The 21,312-nt window shown below is 44.0% G+C and overlaps 1 protein-coding gene across 1 annotated transcript in view; it reads right to left on the minus strand.

Annotated features, from left to right (window-relative positions):
* ADAMTS3 (ADAM metallopeptidase with thrombospondin type 1 motif 3) overlaps positions 1 to 21,312 on the minus strand; it is a 474,821-nt gene that overhangs the window by 75,103 nt on the left and 378,406 nt on the right. Inside the window, exons 9-12 of the mRNA XM_029598748.1 lie at positions 20,847 to 20,990; positions 14,971 to 15,103; positions 12,793 to 12,906; positions 8,455 to 8,600 (exon numbers count right to left, since the gene is read on the minus strand). Coding sequence (XP_029454608.1) covers positions 8,455 to 8,600; positions 12,793 to 12,906; positions 14,971 to 15,103; positions 20,847 to 20,990 — 537 coding nt within the window. The remainder of the gene's footprint in view (positions 1 to 8,454; positions 8,601 to 12,792; positions 12,907 to 14,970; positions 15,104 to 20,846; positions 20,991 to 21,312) is intronic.

A 21,312-nucleotide genomic window follows, 5' to 3' on the forward strand; every position in this document is an offset into this window, starting at 1 on the left:
GACATGAGAAGACATGGAACAAAAGAGCAGAAGTACAGACACTTGCAGCTAGAGGGAGTAGAATGCCATTATAGGGTGCATGTGAGTAGGCAGAGAATGACAGAATTACTAGGGATGTGCAGAGGGACGCCATACTTTGCATTCGTGATTCGGATTCGTCGGGGAGCAGATAAGTTGCATTCGACCGTATGGCGCCCCGATGCGTTAATACGGCGATTTCTATTCGTGTCCTAGCTAAAATTAAAATTAACTACAACCCCCCACCCTCCTGACCCCCCCAAGACTTACCAAAACTCCCTGGTGGTCCAGCGGGGGGTCCAAGAGCCATCCCCTGCACTCTCACACCCTCTGTGCCGGTTTCATCATGGCGCCGATAGCCTTTGTCACAGGGGCTACCGGTGCCATTGGTCAGTCCCTATCACATGGTCATCGGTGCCATCTTGTGCCCCTACCATGTGACAGGGGCTGACCAATGGCACCGGTAGCCTCTGTGACATAATATGGGCAAAGGACGGTCGGCCCCTGTGACATAGTGAGGGCAAAGGCGATCTGCTGCCAGTATTCAAAATGGCGCTGATTGCCTTTGCCCTCACTATGTCAGGAGACCCCCCAAGCTGGCCAAAAATCCCTGGGGGTCCAACGGGGATCCCAGAGCGACCTCCTGCACTCCGGCTGTCCGATGCCAGTACTCAAAATGGCGCCGATAGCCTTTGCCCATATTATGTCACAGAGGCTACCGGTGCCATTGGTCAGCCCCTGTCACATGGTAGGAGCACAAGATGGCGCCGATGGCCATGTGACAGGGGCTGACCAATGGCACACGTAGCCCCTGTGACAAATGCTATTGGCGCCATGTTGAAACCGGCACCAAGGGTGTGAGTGCAGGGGATGGCTCCCGGACCCCCCGCTGGACCACCAGGGAGTTTTGGTAAGTCTTGGGGGGTTCAGGAGGGTGGGGGGGTTTGTTTAAATTTTTATTTAGGTGGCTGTATAATTCAGCGAAGATTTGTGTATTCGTGGGGAACCGCGATACGTTTCGCTTCCCCACGAATACTACGAATAGTGCAATATACGTTGCGGATCGCCAATACGGTGAAAACGAATGCACACCCCTAAGAATTACAAGACATGTGTACTCTCAAGGGAGTGCATACTTTTAGATCAGACTTCTCTGTCACAAACTATCACACCCATGCAATGCCTTAACTTGCCCAAATTATTTTGGATTAGTCTACCACAGATACGTTGTTCTATTTATGTTTCAGTAAAATGAATTGACATATTTTGATTGGCAGCTTGCAGAATACTAAGAGATTGATTTTAAAAGCATTGCTTGAGCAAAAATGCCCACACATGAGCGTATGTGGGCCACACACGAGCAATATGGATTTTAAAAAGCCACACAAATTGAGGTGGTGCGGTGAGGAAAGAGCTGCTAATAACGACCCAGGGATGAGGTTTGCTTACCTGGCCCCATTGGAGCACCTGAGGATATTTTGCCTACTGAAATCGCTGGATTGACGTCATTAACCTGAGACGAAGGACTTTAAAAATACCCTTCCTGCGAAGTATTCCTGAGGTGGTGCGGTGAGGAAAGAGCTGCTAATAAAGACCCAGGGGTGAGGTTTGCTTGCCCGGCCCCGTTGGAGCACCAGAGGATATTTTGCCTGCTGAAATCGCTGGACTGATGTCATTAACCTGAGACGCAGGAGGGCTTTAAAAACGCCCTTCCTGCGGCACGCAGCCACGGCCAGCATGTTGCCTAAGCCGTGCACGCCAAAGGGGCATGCGGCTTTGTCTCGTTTGGTTGATATTTTTTCTTTTTACTCTTAAAAGGGACTGAGTTGGTTTACCTTGAATATTTGCAACTTCACCACAGCCTCCACTTGATTGATCCAGTATTTTTTTCAATACAGAAGAGTGGGAAATAAAATCTCTTAAAATACCTTAACTGTGAAATTGATTGGAATGCCTCATACTAAGCGTAAGGGCAGGATAAGAGCCGAGCCCTCAACAGTTCAAGTCTTAGTCTCAACGCAGCCTACAATAAAAGTTTTTTTTCCCCCTGCAAACATAATTTCTCCGGGAGTTTTGTCCGCTACATCGTCTGGTGAGGAGCGCATTCAGGCCATGTTGGACTCACAAACATCATTAAGCCCCGGAGCTCCTGAGACCCCCATCTCACCCCTGCAGTGGGCAAACCCAGCAATCAGGTACTTTTTGACCATCGGAAGTCGGTGAATGAACTGTTACCTGTTGAGACGATTACTGAGAATAAACCCGCTGATATTCTGTCTATTGGAGGCACGGTAATACCACTCCAGCAGCGGCAGCAAGAGCTGGGCATAACTGGAGGGGAAGAACCATAGCCAATACCGAAGACTTCAACATCTTTGGGGCAAATGGATTGGACAGTGTTAATACAAACAAAAAACACACTTTGAAATGTTTGTATGCTAATGCCAGAAGTCTAAGAAGTAAGATGGGAGAATTAGAGTGTATAACAGTGAATGATGACATAGACATCTTAAGGACATGGTGAAAAGAGGACACCCAATGAGATAGTAGGGATGTGCAGAGGGACGCCATACGTTGCATTCGGGATTCGTATTTGTCGGGGGGGGGGGGGGGCAGATACATTGCATTCGGCAAGGGGGCTCCCCGATATGTTTATACGTTAATTCCCCACTAAAATTAAATTAACTACAACCCCCCACCCTCCTGACCCCAAGTCTTATCAAAACTCCCTAGTGGTCCAGCGGAGGGTCCAGGAGCCTCCCCTGCACTCACAGCTTCGGCTGCCGGTATCAAAATGGCACCGATAGCCTTTTACCTACTATGTCACAGGGGCTACCGGTGCCATTGGTCAGCCCCTGTCACATGGCCATCGGTGTCATCTTGTGCTCGTACCATGTGACAGGAGCTGACCAATGGCACCGGTAACCCCTGTGACATAGTAAGGGCAAAGGCTATCGGGCCCATTTCAAGTACTGGCAGCCGACAGCTCGAGTGTAGGAGATAGCTCCCGGACCCCCGCTGGACCACCAGGGACTTTTGGCAAGTCTTGGGGGACCCTTCTGACCCCCACAAGACTTGCCAAAAGTCTAGCCGGGTCCGGGAGTGACCTCCTGCACTCTGGCCGTCGGCTGCCAGTATTCAAAATGGTGCCCATAGCCTTTGCCCTCACTATGTCACAGGGGCCGATGGTCAGCCTCTGTGACATAGTGAGGGCAGCCGACGGCCGGAGTGCAGGAGGTCGCTCCTGGACCCCCGCTGGACTTTTGGCAAGTCTTGTGGGGGTCAGGAGGGTTCCCCAAGACTTGCCAAAAGTCCCTGGTGGTCCAGCGGAGGTCCGGAAGTGATCTCCTGCACTCGGGCCGTCGGTTGCCAGTAATCAAAATGGCGCCGATAGCCTTTGCCCTTACTATGTCACAGGGGCTACCGGTGCCATTGGTCAGCCCCTGTCACATGGTAGGAGCACAAGATGGCACCAATGGCCATGTGACAGGGGCTGACCAATGGCACCGGTAGCCCCTGTGACATAATAGGTCAAAGGCTATCGGCGCCATTTTGAAACCGGCAGCCAAGGGTGTGAGTGCAGGGGATGGCTCCCGGACCCCCCGCTGGACCACCAGGGAGTTTTGGTAAGTCTTGGGGGGGTCAGGAGGGTGGGGGGTTTGTTTAAATTGACTCCTTTAGGCGGCCGAATAATTCGGCGAAGATTTGTTGTATTCGTGGGGAATCGCGATACGTTTCGCTTCCTCATGAATATAAAGAATAGGGCCCTATACGTTGCAGATTCCCAATTTGTAGGGAACGAATGCACACCCCTATGGGATAATGCTATACCAGGATACAAATTATATCACAATAACAGAGAGGAGCATCTTGATGGCGTGGTGGTGTTTTATGTCCAAGATGGCATAGAGTCCAACAGGATAAAGATCCTGCATGAGACTAAATGCACAATCAAATCTTTATGGGTAGAAATCCCTTTTGTGTTGGGGAAGAATATAGTGATAGGTGTATACTACTGTCCATCTGGCCACGATGGTGAGATGGACAGTGAAATGCTAAGAGAAATTAGGGAAGCTAATCAAATTGGTAGAGCAGTAATAATGGGAGATTTCAATTACTCCAATAATGACTGGGTAAGTAAAACATCAGGACGTGCTAGAGGTATAAAATTCCTGGATGGAATAAATGACAGCTTTATGGAATAATTGGTTTAGGAACCAATGAGAGAGGGAGCAATTTTAGATCTAATTCTCAGTAAAGTGCAGGATTTGGTGAAAGAGGTAATGGTGGTGGGAGCTCTTGGCACTAGTGATCATAATATGACCAAATTTGAATTAATGACTGCTGGTCACGTGCTAACCTGAGTGGAGGCAGCTCTCATATGCTCCCATCTTTCTCTGATTTTTTCAGCTATCCTAGCATGAGTTGGGGCCTGTTTTTACATTATGTCACAAGGCAAAGATCAGGGCAGCTGATCCATACCTTCTATATGGGCTGAGGTGACTCATGAAAAGAAAAAAAATGGATTTTGACAATGTCGACAGAGCACGTGTCGCATGAAGGGGAGTCAGCCTCAGAGGAGAGTGAGGCACAGGAAGTGAGGGTTGGTGACAATGTCCAGTATTTATAGCTCATCTTATGAGCATTTTGCTGAGAAAAATCATACAAAACCTTGATGAAACATTCAGCATTATTGTTGAAAAAGTGGCAAAAGTGGTTCAAATGATCCAAAATGGTTTGGAAGACCTTGTTAGTGTTATCCACTATGACGCCTAGATCTCTTTCCTGGGTGGTAACTTCTAAGATAGAACCTAACATTGTGTAACTACAGCAAGAGTTATTTTTCCCTATATGCATCACTTTGCACTTGTCCACGTTAAATTTCATCTGCCATTTGTAAGCTCAATCTTTGTTTTGCAAGATTCTCTTGCAATTTATCATAATCCATTTGAGATTTAAATGTTCTGCATAATTTGGTGGGAGCACTGAGAGGAGAGGATCATCTTGCTAATGGCTAGAAAGAATCAGTAAGTACTAGGGATGTGAATCGTTTTTTGACGATTTAAAACAATCGTCAGATATATTTTAAATCGTCAAAAATCGTTAGAGCCGCGATACAATAACAATTTCCCCGATTTATCGTCATAAAATCGTAAATCGGGGGAGGGGAGAGGGCGGGAAAACCGGCACACCAAAACAACCCTAAAACCCACCCCGACCCTTTAAAACAAATCCCCCACCCTCCCGAACCCCCCAAAATGTTTTAAATTACCTGGGGTCCAGTGGGGGGGTCCCGGCGCGATCTCCCACGATTTCCTGCTCTCGGGCCACGGCTGCATTAATAGAAATGGCGCCGGTGGCCCTTTGCCCTTACCATATGACAGGGCAAAGGTAGCGCCGGCGCCATTTTAGTTCCTGTCACCCGACGTCACGAGTGCAGGAGATCGCTCCCGGACCCCCGCTGGACCCCCAGGGACTTTTGGCCAGCTTGGGGGGGCCTCCTGACCCCCACAAGACTTCCTGCACTCGCGCTGTATTGCCAATATTGTATTGCCAATATTGAATATTGGCAATACGGCGCGAGTGCAGGAGGTTGCTCCCGGACCCCCGCTGGACTTTTGGCAAGTCTTGTGGGGGTCAGGAGGCCCCCCCAAGCTGGCCAAAAGTTCCTGGGGATCCAGCGGGGGTCCGGGAGCGATCTGCACTCGTGACGTCGGGTGACAGGAACCAAAATGGCGCCGGCGCTACCTTTGCCCTGTCATATGGTAAGGGCAAAGGGCCACCGGCGCCATTTCTATTAACGCAGCCGTGGCCCGAGAGCGGGAGATCGCGGGAGATCGCGCCGGGACCCCCCACTGGACCCCAGGTAATTTAAAACATTTTGGGGGGTTCAGGAGGGTGGGGGATTTGTTTTAAAGGGTCGGGTGGGTTTTAGGGTTGTTTTGGTGTGCCGGTTTTCCCGCCTCTCCCCTCCCCCGATTTACGATTTTTTGACGATAAATCGGGGGAATTGTTATTGTATCGCGGCTCTAACGATTTTTGACGATTTAAAATATATCTGACGATTGTTTTAAATCGTCAAAAAACGATTCACATCCCTAGTACTTACTGATTCTTTCTAGCCATTAGCAAGATGATCCTCTCCTCTCAGTGCTCCCACCAAATTATGCAGAACATTTAAATCTCAAATGGATTATGATAAATTGCAAGAGAATCTTGCAAAACGAAGATTGAGCTTACAAATGGCAGATGAAATTTAATGTGGACAAGTGCAAAGTGATGCATATAGGGAAAAATAACTCTTGCTGTAGTTACACAATGTTAGGTTCTATCTTAGAAGTTACTACCCAGGAAAGAGATCTAGGCATCATAGTGAATAACACATTTAAATTGTCGGTTCAGGGTACTATGGTGATAAAAAAAAGCAAACTGAATGTTTGGAATTATTAGGAAGAGAATGGCAAATAAAATGATGAATGTCATAATGCCTATGTATCGCTCCATGGTGAGACCACATCTTGAATACTGTGTGCAATTCTGGTTGCCGCATGTCAAAAAAAGTTAGTTACACTGGAAAAAGTGCAGAGAAGGGCAACCAAAATGATAAGGGGAATGGAACGGCTGCCCTATGAGGAAAGGCTAAGGAAGTTAGGGCTGTTCAGTTTGGAGAAGAGATGACTGAGGGGGGATATGATAGAGGTCTACAAAATCATGAAATGACTTGAAAAAGTTAATGTAAATTGATTATTTACTTTCTCAGATAATAGAAGGACAAGGGGGCACGCCATGAAGTTAGCAAGTAGGGCCTGGCTCGAGATTGGGACCCACTGCAGAGGCTGGGACGAAGCCCAGGCCTGGCACTGGGGCCCAGCCCAAGGCCAGGACCATTGCCAAGGCCCAGATCTAGGTCTAGGCCTGATGCCGGGACCCATCGCCAAGGTCCAGGTCCAGGTCCAGACCCAAAGGCCCAAGGCCAAGCCTGCTGATATCTTCTTTCTTCTTGGATCACCAAGAAATGGCGCTGTCCAGTGAAATGATGCACTGCAGTGATGCTACTGCGGTGTCTTCCTTCCATACAGACAGTGCCATTTTGATATACAGTCATACATTTCAGTGGGCATACATCAACACGGAGCCATCCATTCAGGAGGAAGGTCCCAAAGAAGCTTCACTGTAGCACATCCTTCCACTGGATGGCATCATTTTTCAGTAGTCCAAGAAGAAAGAAGAGGTTGGAAGGCCTAGCCCTGTGTCTTGTTGACATGACTTTGCCTTGAGCTGGGTACTGGCTTTGGGCCTGGGCCTCGGCAATGGGACTCAGCCTTAGATCTGAGCCAAGGCCCAGTTCTTGGCAATGGGACCTCTCCTCTTGCCACTCCTTGGCTTCGGCAACAGGATCCATCCTCAAGCCAAGCCTCACCATCATGTTAGGGCCTAGACCTGGGCATATAAACCTGGTATTGGGCTATGTCCCACCCTCTTGTCTAGGCCTAAACCTGGGACTCAGTAACAAGACTTGACCAAGGGCTGTGTGCCAATATTGGGCCTGGTTCTGGGCCTGGACCTCAGTGATGGGACTTTACTTGGGCAAGGCTATACCATTGGGTCTAAGCCAAAGCAACAAGACCCAGCCTAGGCCTGGGCACAGGACCCACCCTCAGCCCAGGCCCAGGCATTGGGCCTAGGCTTTGGCTTCAGTGATGGGACCCAGCCTCAGGCAGGCCCCGACATTGGGATGGCCTTGGTAATGGGACCTAGTCAGGCTCCAGGACATGGCCATGGGATCTGGCCTCAGACTGGGCCCTAGCATTGTGCCTGGGCCTCAGTGATGGGGACCCAGCCTCAATGTGAGCCCTGGCATTTATCCCTCAGTGTCTGGCCCAGGCCTTGGCAATGGGACCCAGCCTAAGGCTAGACCCTGACATTAAGCCTGAGCAATGGGACCCATCTTTGGCCCATTTTGTATTTTACATTGAAGTCAATGGGGCCTATGAATTTATTGCTTCTCCCACTGACTTCAATGTAAAATGAAAAAAACAAAAACTGAAGACATTTTTTGTTGAGATGTTCCTAAAACAATGACTGTGACCTACGAAATGAATGAAGAAACCAAAACTAATTTTTTGACTCTGTACATCCCTGTGGGTGAGGGGGTAGCCCTTTATGAGGTGATATAGGTAGTATGGGGCCCATTAATGGAGAACACATGCTGACTCTGCCTCCTGCATATTCCAAATATCTATTTCCTGGCCCTTCCAAGTATGTTTTAGAGAGTTTTAAAATAACAAGATTAGCAGCCTAATATTCCTCCTTTTGTGATAGTAGATATTTGTCTGTTTTTTGCCAGGAAAGCATAATCCTCCAGGAACGAATTGCCCTACTAAACAATGAAAGGCAAAGTAAAAAAAAGAGCTAAGTCAGGTCATGCAGGCTTACATTGGATTGTTGCACTGACGGGTTCTGAAACGAACCCCTGTACCACAGGTCCGGGAGCAGGCACCAAACTTAGTCCATGATCCCCAGTTGCCATCCTGTTTCATCTGGTTAGCATTCTTCCACATGCAGTGACCCTTATAGCACCACTGAGGGAGAAAGGAAATCCACAGTCAATTAAATCTGGGGTACTTTTTATATCAGCACAGTTGCATTGCATCAGCAATTATGTAAGTATACAGACCCTTCAGAAAACACTGTTATGCATTTATTTGATCAGACAGGCAATACAAGATTTTTTTTTTTTTTATTTAATTGCTAGTCTTTCAACTCAGCTTGAGGCGTGTTACAAATTACTAGGGATGGGAAGTCATTTGCAACGAAATAGGAAATACAGACGATATTTCATATGTCATTGCATTTCACGAAAACCAAAAAATGAAAGGAAAAACCATGGAATTTTGTGTTGCTTTTCCTATCATTTTGGGGGGGGTAAAAAAATGCAAACTTTAAAAGAAAAAAAAAGGAACCCGCCAAACCCTTAGTATTTATTACAAATCTGAGCCTACCAACCCCCCAGTACTCATCACAAACACAAACAAAGGAGAGCCCGGGAGTGAATTCCTGCTCTTGGGCCGGCAACTGCCCTCATTCAAAATGGCGCTGGCTGCCCTTTGCCCTTAACTTGTGACAGGTGCTACCAGTGCCATTGGGAAGCCGTACTATGTGACAGAAGTTGCCAAATAGCACTGGTAGCCCCTGTCATATGTCAAGGGCAAAGGACAGCCAGCACCATTTTGATTGAGGGTAGCAGCTGGCCTGGGAGCGGGAAATCACTTCCGGGCTCCCCACTAGATCATTGGGTGTTTGTGGTGGGTACTCGGGAGTGGGGGGCTCTGATTTTTTACATGGTGCCGGCCATCCATTGCTCCTACCATGTGACAGGGGCTGGCCAATGGCACCGATAGCCCCTGTCACAAGGTAAGGGCAAAGGGCCATTGGTGCCATTTTGTTTACTGGCAGCCGACGGCCCAAGAAGGGGACATCGCTCCCGGGACCCCCGCTGGACTACCAGGGACTTTAGGCAACTTTGTTTTTTTTTTTTTGGGGGGGGGGGGGTCGGGAGGGTGGGGGATTGTAAATAATTAAATCTGAAGGATCGGGGGTGGTGGTGTGGGTGGGGGGGGGGGGGGGTTTGGCTCAGGACAGCCAAAAAAAAACGGTCAGAACCGCGGGAAACGATGAAAACTAAACTGGAAATGATTGCCGGTATGATGCACATCTCTACTTTATACCCATGAACTTTGCACCAAATTTCAGAGGTAAAATATCTCCGATAAAATCTATTATACCTGTAGAATTTCTACAGCTGATTTTTGCGTGGGTGGATTTTTCATGCAAAATAATGACCATAGATTTATAAATACCATCTGTGAGAGAGATTTACTATACTTCTATATTTTACTGTGGAAGGAGCAAAATATTGCTAGGGGTGTTTCCACAATATTTGGCCTCACCCCAGTAAAATATTTCATCCATTTCCCTGCAATATTTTTTATAATGGAAAACACCCACAATAAAAGATATTGCAGGGAAACATAGAAAAGCACATGATGATGACCCACTTCACCTAGGGCTACCATTGTGTTAAAGGCCACGCGATACAGAAATGAGATCCCCACCCACCCCTGGGGGGTCTGTATAGACCCTTGCCCACCCCCATCACCTGTCAAGGCAGCCCAGAAGTATTTAAAAAACCCATTTTCAATCACAGGGCGATGCCCTGTCCCTTTGACAAACCACTCCCCTTTTTTTTTCCCTTCCAGCCAAATACCCCCACACCCCAGAACCATTCCTTGGTAATCTAGTGGCCCTCCCTCCCACCCCTGGACTCCCCATAACCCCTGGAGCCTCTTAACCTAAAATCTGAATCCCTGGTGGTCCTGTGGCAGCCTGGAATGCCCTCTAGGCCTCAGGTCAGTCAATTCCATTTTCCAAAATGGCAGGGACTGGCCTTTGCCTTTATCATATGATAGGGGCAAAGGTCAATTGGCACCATTTTGAAAGATGGCATCAACCATCTCAGAGCCTAAGGGGTGCTACAGACCTCACTAGAAACCAGGGAATTTTTCTAAAGGTATGGGAGATCCACAGGTGGGCTAGGGTGCAGGGATAGGGAACTAGACATCAGGGACTACTTCTAATGTTGGGGGGCAGGGGCAGAATGTCTTGTGGGTGGGCTGGAACCTAGGAGTGGGACTCTTTATAGTGGAAGGGTTTGGGAAGGGCAGGACATTGCCATGCAGCATTTTCATTTTTCTTTTTCTAAGTATGGGGCCATCTCTAGAAGCGGTGGGAGGGCGTAGGAAAAGGTCTAAACAGATCCCTGGGGGAACATTTTACACATTGGGGGGTTCTGGGCCATGTGACTAATTTCAGCGCAGGAGCATTGGGATGTGTTAATGTACCTATGCTCCTGCCGAAAAGTTATCTATAACTTCCTGAGTTGTAGATACATTTTTGGCAAATAACACGGCTTTGGTTAAATATCATGCGATCTTGCACAATAAATGCTGTTTTCCACACATCATTCGCTTATCGCAGCTTAGTATATCTACTCCTAAGTGTGCTATTTTCCAATTCTGCACAAAGCCCACCTCCGAGAACACTTTCCCCAAATGTTGCTAAAAGCATGAGTGATGGTGGTTGTGATCATGTATACTTTTAGGAGAATTGAGGGAGGGTGATTTTCACACAACTAATTTACGGAAGTAAATCACTATTCACCCACAGAAATATCTTTGAAAATTGCCTTTTGAAATCCCCAGCTCAATGTGCAGCAGTAGTCAAAAATGCAGACACAATGTTGGGAATTATTCAAAAAAGAATAGAGAATAAAATGGAAAATATCATATTGCTTCTGAGTTGCATTTTCAAAGGAGTTAAGTGCATAAAAGTAACATATATCATAGCAATTTTCAAAAGCCCATGCACACTCAAGTCCATTTACGTGCATAAAAACGTTTTGAAAAATCTGTGAAATTTCAAAAAGAGTTAGGTGTGTAAATGTTGCAATTTTCAAAAGTCTATTTATGAGTGTAAAGTCCATTTATGTGCATATAACCCAGTTATATGCTCATTTGAAAACTACCACCTCTGCATTGATCCGTGGTGCGACAACACCTTTAGTATTGGGTGTAATTCAGGTCATCCCATCTCAAGAATTATATAACTAAATTAGAAGATGCACAGAAATGGGCAACAAAACTGATAAAGGGAATGGAGCAGGTGCCTGATAAATAAAGGCTATACAGGTAAGGGCTTTTCAGCTTGGAGAAGAAACATTTGACAGGAGATTATGACAGAGATTTATAAAATTAAGTGTGGAATTGAACAGGTTAATGGGGAGCAGTTATTTTCCCTTTCCAATAGCACTAGGATTATTCAACATGTCATGAAACTATGTGGTATCAGATTTAATAAATATATTTTCAGTCAACACACAATTAAGCTGTGGACTTTATTGTCAGAGGATGTGGTCACGGTCAGTAGTAAAGCTAGGTTTAAAGAAAAGGGTTTGGACCAGTTTCTGGTCCATTAGCAGTTATTAGCCAGATATAGACTTTCTGGGAATGAGCAACAGGGAATATTTCAGCACAAATCTAAATGGAAGGCTTCTGCACAAATTTAGCCTTGTAGTCATGTTGGTCTTTCTTGAGTCCAATTCTATTTATAAAAGAACAACTTCGGATGCCTAGAACTTGCAGAGCCCTAGGCACCAGCAAACAGCCATACAGAAAAGATGCACTGCACTCATAGGGGACAACTCTGAGTATCCCGTGTCAGCTGCAAAGTACACGGGTACTTTTAAAAAACACACTGTCCAGCTAACTTTAAAAGGAAAACTGTGTGTTCAGTTTCCTTTTTTAATTAGCTAGCATAAAGCACACGTAATAAAAGTGCCCACGTGCTCTGCACCTGCTATTTGTGTGGGAAGACGAGCAGAGGTATATAGCGCATGCACTTTTGGAAACCGACAGATGTGTGTTGCATTATTCCCCAGTCTGAACGCACCCGTAGGAAGACCTCTGTACAACCAGGCTAAAAGAACAGGCATACTTGGAAGTGCTTTCTGCCAGGCAGAGAAGGGACAATTTCCACCCAAGTCATGTGATCTGGGTAAATAATCATTTACCCAGGTACAAACTTGGCAGAAAACAGTCTTCCTCATGGCCAAATTCTCTTCTCACTCCCTCTTCATCATCTTTTTTCTTTCCTAGGTTTGATGTGGAAAAAGTTACAAGAAAAACAAAGAATAAACTACAATCACGAGGCACTCACTTTTCCAGGGGCGCATTCTGTTCCATCAAGTGGAGGTCCTTTTTTGGTTTTACAGAAGTACGGGTTGTCTGGATGACTGCACCATAACTGTTTGCAAGGGTCAAAAGTCCGGAACTGAAACAATTGAATATTAAAAGGTAAGTTAGTTCTGACATATGAGAAAGGTAAGCATAAAATGGATGGTTTCAATTAATAATGCATTTGTGACAATTTTCATCTCAGAAGGCAGATTAAAACTTCTCTCTAGGGCACAATGCAAGTACACTGTAGTCACAATTATCTGAATCCTATTTAGCAGACTATGCTTTTGGCTCTCAGAAACTGCATGGTCAGAGAGCATTACCTCTCAGGGGAGCCAGCTGTTGCAATGAGGAGGAAGGATGAGGAAAGTAACTATCACCAGTCCACAGCCTGTTCTGCTAGTGGTCACCGTGTCTCTGCTCCTCTTCCTCCATACACTCCTGCTACTGCCAGCCACCACTGCTCCTTTTACAGGGGGCCTCGCCCATCATTTGCAGGACCAGTGCTAGTGCACTCAGCTGCCCATTTTCATACTTCCATGCCACCCAATATTTTGGACGACTCTCAAGTGATTCAACTACATGGAATTGGTTTGAAAGTCTCCTAGAAATGCAGTTCCCGATTTTCAAATCTGCCCAGATATGTAACTTAGTCTATTATGACTTATCCAGCTAAGTTACAAGGGATATTCAATGGCACGGCAATGCCACTGAATATACCCGTATAAGCCTCTACTTAGCTGGATAAGTTATATCCGATATGTTAAACCTACTCATTGGCAGGTCTAACTTAGTCAAATAAGTTATCCAGCTGAGGTTGAATATTTCTACTTAGCCGGATAACTTACCTAGCTAAGTACCGCCGCCTGATCTGCCCATTGCCCACCCACAAATTGACCGGCCAAGGGATAGCCATATAAATGACTTATTCTGTTATCTAGTGGCAGCTGAATATAACTGGATATTCAGTGGCCCACTAGATAACTGGGTACCCTATCTGGCTATCAAGCACTGAACACACTTTGAATATTGGGCCCCCAATATCTAACTACTGTAATCATATTAAGCTACCATTCTGCAAGCCCTCATATTTCCAACAAAAACATTTAGAACATGAGGGCATAGAGCACACGCAGTTAATGGGTGCAGCGCTGTACCTCCTGCCATTACGCCACCACACACACATTTGTGCTGGCCATGAAAAGTATGGCATTACTCAAAGAGTTAGCCAATTTAGTTGTTAATACATTTATTTTATTATAGTCTGCTTTTTGGCACTTCATTACATTTAGGTACTGTACATATTTCCCTATCCCCAGAAGGCTTACAGTTTAAGTTTGTACCTGAGGCAATGGAGGTAAAGTGACTTCCACAAGGGAAAAAGGAACAGCAGTGGGATTTGAATCCTGGCTTCCCTCATTTGTAACCCACTGTTCTAACCACTAGGCTACTCCTGCACTCTAGTGAATAGTGCTCTATGTTGATTTCAGCTACTAAAATAGATTAACTTCATACACGTCCTGGCAAACTCTAATAACCTTGAAAAGTGGGCGACAGCCACATCAGTTTCCCAACTCACCACAGTTTACTATAGTTCAAGATTTCTGTTCTGAGCAAAGAGTGGACAGTGATGTTGGAAAACAGTGTGTTTTCTGGAAGGCGATCTGGAATCCTGAAAGGTGTGCTGTGGAAACTGACACTGCTGGGGCCCTAGGGTCATTGCTTAAACTAAGCAGCCTTTATTTATTAGCTGATTGCTGCAAATTAAAGACTGTACATTCCGTTCCTTGGGGCATATTTTTAAAGTAAGACAACATGCAATATGTGTTAAAGTGAGAAAATTACCTGCCATCTAGTAGCATTTAAGTAAAGCATTTTAATTTTCCTTGTTGAATGCAACTCACCCGAATCTGTATGTTAAATGAAATAACAAGCATTTGGATAATGCCGAGTTCCAGTAGTCTTATTGGTTCTGGAGAAAACTGGATTCCTTAGTTGGACCATAAGAACTGTCCAAAGTTACTTTTGTACATGAGCTACTGATACCACAGAGGCCTCTTCTTCAGATGGCATGATAGCTTACATTATTATGCTTAGATTATCATTTGGATTAAACGTACACTGTGTTACTGTTTTAAGGAAACTGTATTGAACATACCGCTGTACACATTTTATAGCCAACACCAAAATCAAAGCGGCATTGTTCGTCCATAGAATAATTGATTCCAGGAAGTTCTGGGAGTTTGGGCCAATCATGTTCGAAAGGGTCATCAAGAAGGCAGTCATAAGAACTGTGGAGAAACAACCATGAGAAATTGATATGACAGCAGATAAACACCACATGACCCATCTAGCATATTGCCATACTGCGGATCCTACTTGATCTCTTGCTGCTGCATGCTGTGAAGACAGGTTTTCTCAAATTACTTCTGAGTCTACCATCATTCAGTTTCATACCATGACCTATTGTTCTAGAACTTTCCTTTCACTGAAAAATACTTAGCTCTTGAACATTACTTACTGGATACCTTTGAGGTATTTGAATTTCTCTATCATATCCCCCTCTCCATTTCTCCCTACACATATTTAAGTCCTCAAGTCTCACCTCATAGATCTTGTGGAGCAATCTCAACATCACTTTGCTAGTCTTCCTCTAGGCTGCCTCTACTCTATTGGCTTACAAAATCTGCAGCCTTACAGATATTCAACCTCAGAATTGAAAAAAAATGCTTCACATGTGGGCTCACTATTTATACAAAGGTATTATCACCTCCCTTTTCATAATGGCTAGAATTCCGATGACTATTGACATTGCCTCGTTGGACTGTTTGGCTAAGCTGAGCTCATCAGATATTATTATGCCAACTCCCTTTTTTTTGCGTGGTGCACAACAGAACCTTACCCCATATCATTTACTCGTCCTTGAATATATCCTGATTACAAAAATCTTAACTTTTTAAATTAAACTTTAGTTGCCAAATAGATGAACACTTCTTATTTTTTTCCATGCCATGAGGAGTATCCACCTTGCTGCAGATCTTAGTGTAATCTGTACAAAGACAAACCTTTTCTCCTCACCTCTGTGCAATGTCACCTATGTTGAACATAACTGTGGACAGAACTGATTTCTGAAGCACCACTAATAACCCCCCTTTCCCTTGTAATGAGATCCATTTACCTGTACCTTCTTACTTATCACTCAATCAGTTTCCAACCCAGTTAAGCACCTTAGGATTCAGGCCTCATTTATTAAACGTTCTGTGTGAAACAAACTCTTAGATGTAGTAACTACTAACTAGGATATCATTGTTTCTGGAATCTACTTCAGGTTTAGAAAATGTTCAGTTTAAATTGAGGAGTAACTTCAGTATTGAAACTGCTTTGGTTTCCTTGGATAATGATGCTCTGTTTCACTTAGGTAGAGAAGATTCATTTGTGCTAGTGCTTCTTGACCTCTGAGAAATATATGATACTGGTGAGGAGGCTGAAGCATCAGGATTTGGGGGACAGGACATTGGCTGGATCTCCTCTTCCTTTAGCAAACATCATCAGAATATTAAAGTAGGGAATGATATATCACAATCCAGACTGCTTCCTTGCAGTGTGCCCTGGGGTTCTTCTTCATCACCATTGTTATTTAATATTTATATGGTTCCATTGTTATGATTTCAGCTGCAATGCAGCCTCACTGTACCCTGACTATGATGCCTCCCTACCAGCAGAGGCCTCCAGTGTGCTCCGCTCACAACTGTTCTCACCATCTAGTCTCTTATCTCATGACTCAGCCTGTCTTGCAGCCTCCACTCCACCAGGGGACCTCAACAAACAGACTCTCTAGGCTGGCCAAGCTTCTTCTCTCTGTTCTCGCCATGCCCTGGTCTCTGCCCTATGTAATCCAGCCCTGCCATAACTACCTTGTCGGTTCATGGAATTATCTTTGACTCCTTTGTCCTGGGCTCTGTCTTTCTTGCTACTTTACCTCTAGCCTTGTCTCAAGGCCTTCAGGCCTACTGCTCTTCGTCTTGCCTTGTGGCCATCTGGCCTTCTGCTCCTAGCTTTGCTTTGACTTGTGGCTATTTGGCCTTCTCATTTCTTGCCTTGTGGCCATCCAGCCTTCTTGTTTCTTGCCTTGCCTTGTGATCATCTGGCCTTCTCACTCCTTGCCCTGCCTTACCTTGTGGCCATCGGGCTTTCTGTTCCTTCTTTGTCTTTCTTGTGGCCTATCTGGCCTCATTCTGTTACCCAGTGGCCTATGGATCGTATGCCTATTCCTTCTGTGTTGTCATGCTCAGTGTCTGTTCTGTCTTGTCTCGGGTGTTTTGTCTTGTCTATGTCCTTGTCTTGTGTTTGCTTACAGACTCTACCTTGCTTGATCTAGCCTGTCCTCAGACTTGCCTGGTCCAGCCAGTCTACAGCTTCTCCACATCCAGCCTGTCCACAACTTTCCTGGTCCAGTCTATCTACAGCTTCACCACATCCAGCCTATCCACAGCCTTGCCTGGTCCAGCCTGTCTACAGCTTTGCCTAACTCAGACTGTCATTGCCTTGCCTGATCCAGCCTGTACTCAGATTTCCCAAGTACTACCACTGAACTGGACTCCTACTGGCCCCTAGCATCCAAAGGTCCAATCTGTGGGGGAGGGAGCTAGCTAGGGAGAAGGCTGCCCTATGTCCCATCCTTCCATCCTGCGTTACCCCTCGAGTAATGTTCTCTGAACATGGAGCACATAACACCATTGGCTCAAGTTATTCATAAATTTGATGTCAAATATTTTTTACGCCAATGAAGTCCACCTTTCCCACTGCGAACTGATGCTACTTCTCTCACTAACTGAAAGTTTAATTGGCTATTAGCCAGTAAGTTAAAACTCATTGGGAAGAATACTGAAGTTTTGAGAATAGGTCTGTCTCAGTCTTCTATACCTATTTCTTATATTTCCACTGACAGCTTTACTGGCCAACAATCTAAAAAAGCTAGAGACCTAGGAGTAATCTGGGAAATATTTTCTTATGATTGCAATCTTATTTACTTGATTAATATATGTAATGCCTGTGTTGGGTATTGTCCCAAATATATGAGATAGAATGAAAAGCCTTTCTCAAACTACATATAGTGAGGCAGATCCATCCATTTCTGAAGGCTGAAGCATTGAAAAAAGTCACTCTCTAGCTTGTGACTATTCAGTTAAATTACTGCCATGGTCTATTTATTGTTCTGCCAGTGAGACTGCTAAGAAAATTGCAGTTAATTCAAAATTGAACAGCTCGGTTGATTCTTGATAAATCATATAGACAGAGAGTTACATCTCTGTAAAAGAAACTTCACTCATCTCAGCCAGAATAACATTTAAATGAATATATTTGACATTTAAGGTTCTGAAAAATCTTAGTCCATCTTATCTGAGTGAAAGACTATCCTGGTATGAACCCATGCATTGTTTGAAGTCTATCCAGAAGCCTACCTACTTCTACTGGTGTTTTAAAACATGCTAAAATTTTATCCAAAGCTTTTACTTCAGCATCCTCAATATTCTGGAATCAGCTTTCCCAAGAATTGGGATTGGAGTCCAATTATGTCTGAAAACAAATAATCCTGAAACATGGTTATTAGTGCCATGTAATTGTTTCTTGCTGAATTTTACATAGTTTTACTTTTTAGTTTTGGTATCTTTTTAATTTAGGGATTATTATTTTATTTACCAGTTGGTATTTTGGTGATATTGCTTGTGTACAGTACATAGTTTTATCTGTTACATTGGGTTTTTATGTTTTATATTTAATTTAATTTTATTCTGTTTCATGTTTGCATACCACCTTGGTGCTATATTTTGTTGGCAAAGGTGGTTTAAACCTAGATGAGCCTGACAACCTACATGGTAAGTAAATTAACAGAAACACTAGGAAAGGATAGTGGAGTATTTTGAATCCAAAAGATTACAGAATCTGAGACATGGGTTTTTTTGTTTCTTTTTTCTTTTTTTTTTTTACAAGAGATAAGGTAATGGGGAAGTTCCAGCTCATCTGCTGTGGATACCTGAAGAAATCATGACCCACCGGTACTTGGGCTTCCTCCAAAATTGTGCTTCTTCAGCCAGTGGACCAGTTATGAGGGAGATTGCAGTTTGGCAGTTTGGCAGTGGACACCTAAGGATACTTACTGAGGTTTGGGACTTCTACCACTTTACCCTCATTTAACTAGTGACCCAAAGGTACACACCCTAGAATCAACTGAACAACACAGGTCAGCACTATTTCTTCTTTGTTTCCTATGGCTCAATTATGTTTCCTTTTCCTGAAACTTTTATCTCCCCAATTTTATTCCCCACTGCCTAAATCTGGCCTGTCAGGTCCTCCCTCCCTGTCACTCAAACTTTAAAAACAACTTGAGGCCTGATTACATTCCTTTCCACATGAACTGGAAGTTTAGAAGGGAAGAAGTAATGCCAACAGTCCCCATCACCATTATTCCCTCTCCCAAGAGCTTAAAAAAATGATGCCCACTTACTCGAACTTCAAGTTCAAGTCTGGTGGAATTACTAACAGCCACCACCTCCCCCCAATACCCTCTATGACAGAGCAATGATTGTAAGAAGTTAATTTTAGGCAGCTTAGCTAGATCCCTGGAAGACTTCATGATGCGAAGAGACTATGGGTGAGAACAGGCTCCAATGATTTATGATTGTGGATCTCTATATATATATATATATATATATATATATATATATATATATATATATATATAACATATAATTTAAGTATAAGGATTGTAAAAGCATGACACTATCACCAGTCTTTATTTTCCCTTCATTCCCGAGACTCCCTGGTACCAATGAGCTGATAATGAGTCAAAGTAAACTCAAAAGACATCTGCTGTCTCTTAACAACTGGGAAGATCAGAGACTTAGTACTGAAATACCTTCCTAACAAACCGGTTGAAAATCTTTTATTAAAGTACAAATTGAAACACCTAACTTGCAGACACTGGACTAATGTCAGAGAGAATAAGATATATTCTATAGCAGGGAAGACCTAGGAGGAGAGTATTCTTTGTATAATACCTTTTTTCTTATGATTGCAATCTTATTTGATTAATCTATATAATGCCTGTGTTGTGTACTTGTACTGATATTCATTATGATATTGTTTCTCTTTACTGATTTCACACCATATATTTACAACATTTAGAAAACTAAGTTTTGCATTTATAATATTGTTTATGCATTTTCTGTGACATAATATATTCCCACATGGCACCAGAGACAAGGCCACCAAGCCAAGAGGAGATAAGACTATATCCTCCTGGCTCCATTTGTGTAAGTTTAGGGGTATTCTAAGGATAGAGAGAGGGGAGGGAGAAGGCTGGAAGACTTATGGAAAAATAAATTAAGTTCAGGTGGAAGGAGGGCATTGGGAGGGGGTTCAGGCCCTAAGTTTCTTTTTAACTCCAGTGGGAGGGGAAATTGGGAGGAAGACAAGGCAGCATATTTTGTTTAAAGTTCAAGCCAAAGGATGATGGATTTTCCCATCTTTCTTCTTTTACCCCAACATGGCTTACAATGAAACATTCATAATCAAAGACATACAACTTTTTTCTTTAAAAACTGACCAGCAGGTCCATAGACTTTCAGCTGTCTCTCTAGAACATCTGATTGCTACTTTTTATCAATAGATTTTACGTTGGTTTTCAGAAGGAAATCCTTCCATTGGAAAAGGTATGTGCAGAGATCAGTACTTGCTTTTTTATGTGGGTAATATTTCCAGCACAATTTCAAGCATACATGTATGGACGTGATTGTGCATATGTGGTAACCCTGCCCTAATCTGCCCTAGGAATGTCTCCTGTCTGTGCATAAAAGTATGGCTGTTCCTTTAGCTGATATCATATGTCCCTACAGAACAACACATTATAAAATAAAAGCACTTCTCTTGACGAAAAACTACATGTTGTAAATATATCAACAATAAATATGTTGTATACTCATGATTTAGAGCACTCACAGCATAAAATAATACAAACATAAAGTAGGACCTTACTGTATGTATCTTTTAAGTTCTTGACCACTGCAGCGAGACCAGTGATAGCGATGAAATGCTGCTTGCACCAAGGGAGCCATGACACTCCCCATAGCAGTTTCATCTCCACATCTGTTACCTTGTCCATCATGTTCCATACCCAGTCTGAAAGAAAAATATAGTGAAAGCAATTTTCAAGACATCAGCAATATTCAGCAGGATAAATGTCCTGCTGAATATCCTCAAAAAAATGTTATTTGGCTATACTTACCCAGATAACTTTGAAACCTAACTGGCTATGTTTGAATATCACCAGTTAGATTATAAAATTATCCGGGTATGTGTACCTGGATTACTTTAACCTTAAAAAACACCACAATACTCCCCAGTGTAATTTTTAATACTTGTAATAGAATTCACTGTTAAGTTTGTTAGACCTTTATGGATACAACTTGAAAAAATCAACAAGCTGTGTGTCCCTTTGGTC

This window comes from Rhinatrema bivittatum, chromosome 1, assembly GCF_901001135.1.
Source record: "Rhinatrema bivittatum chromosome 1, aRhiBiv1.1, whole genome shotgun sequence".
NCBI classification, from domain to species: Eukaryota; Metazoa; Chordata; class Amphibia; order Gymnophiona; family Rhinatrematidae; genus Rhinatrema; species Rhinatrema bivittatum.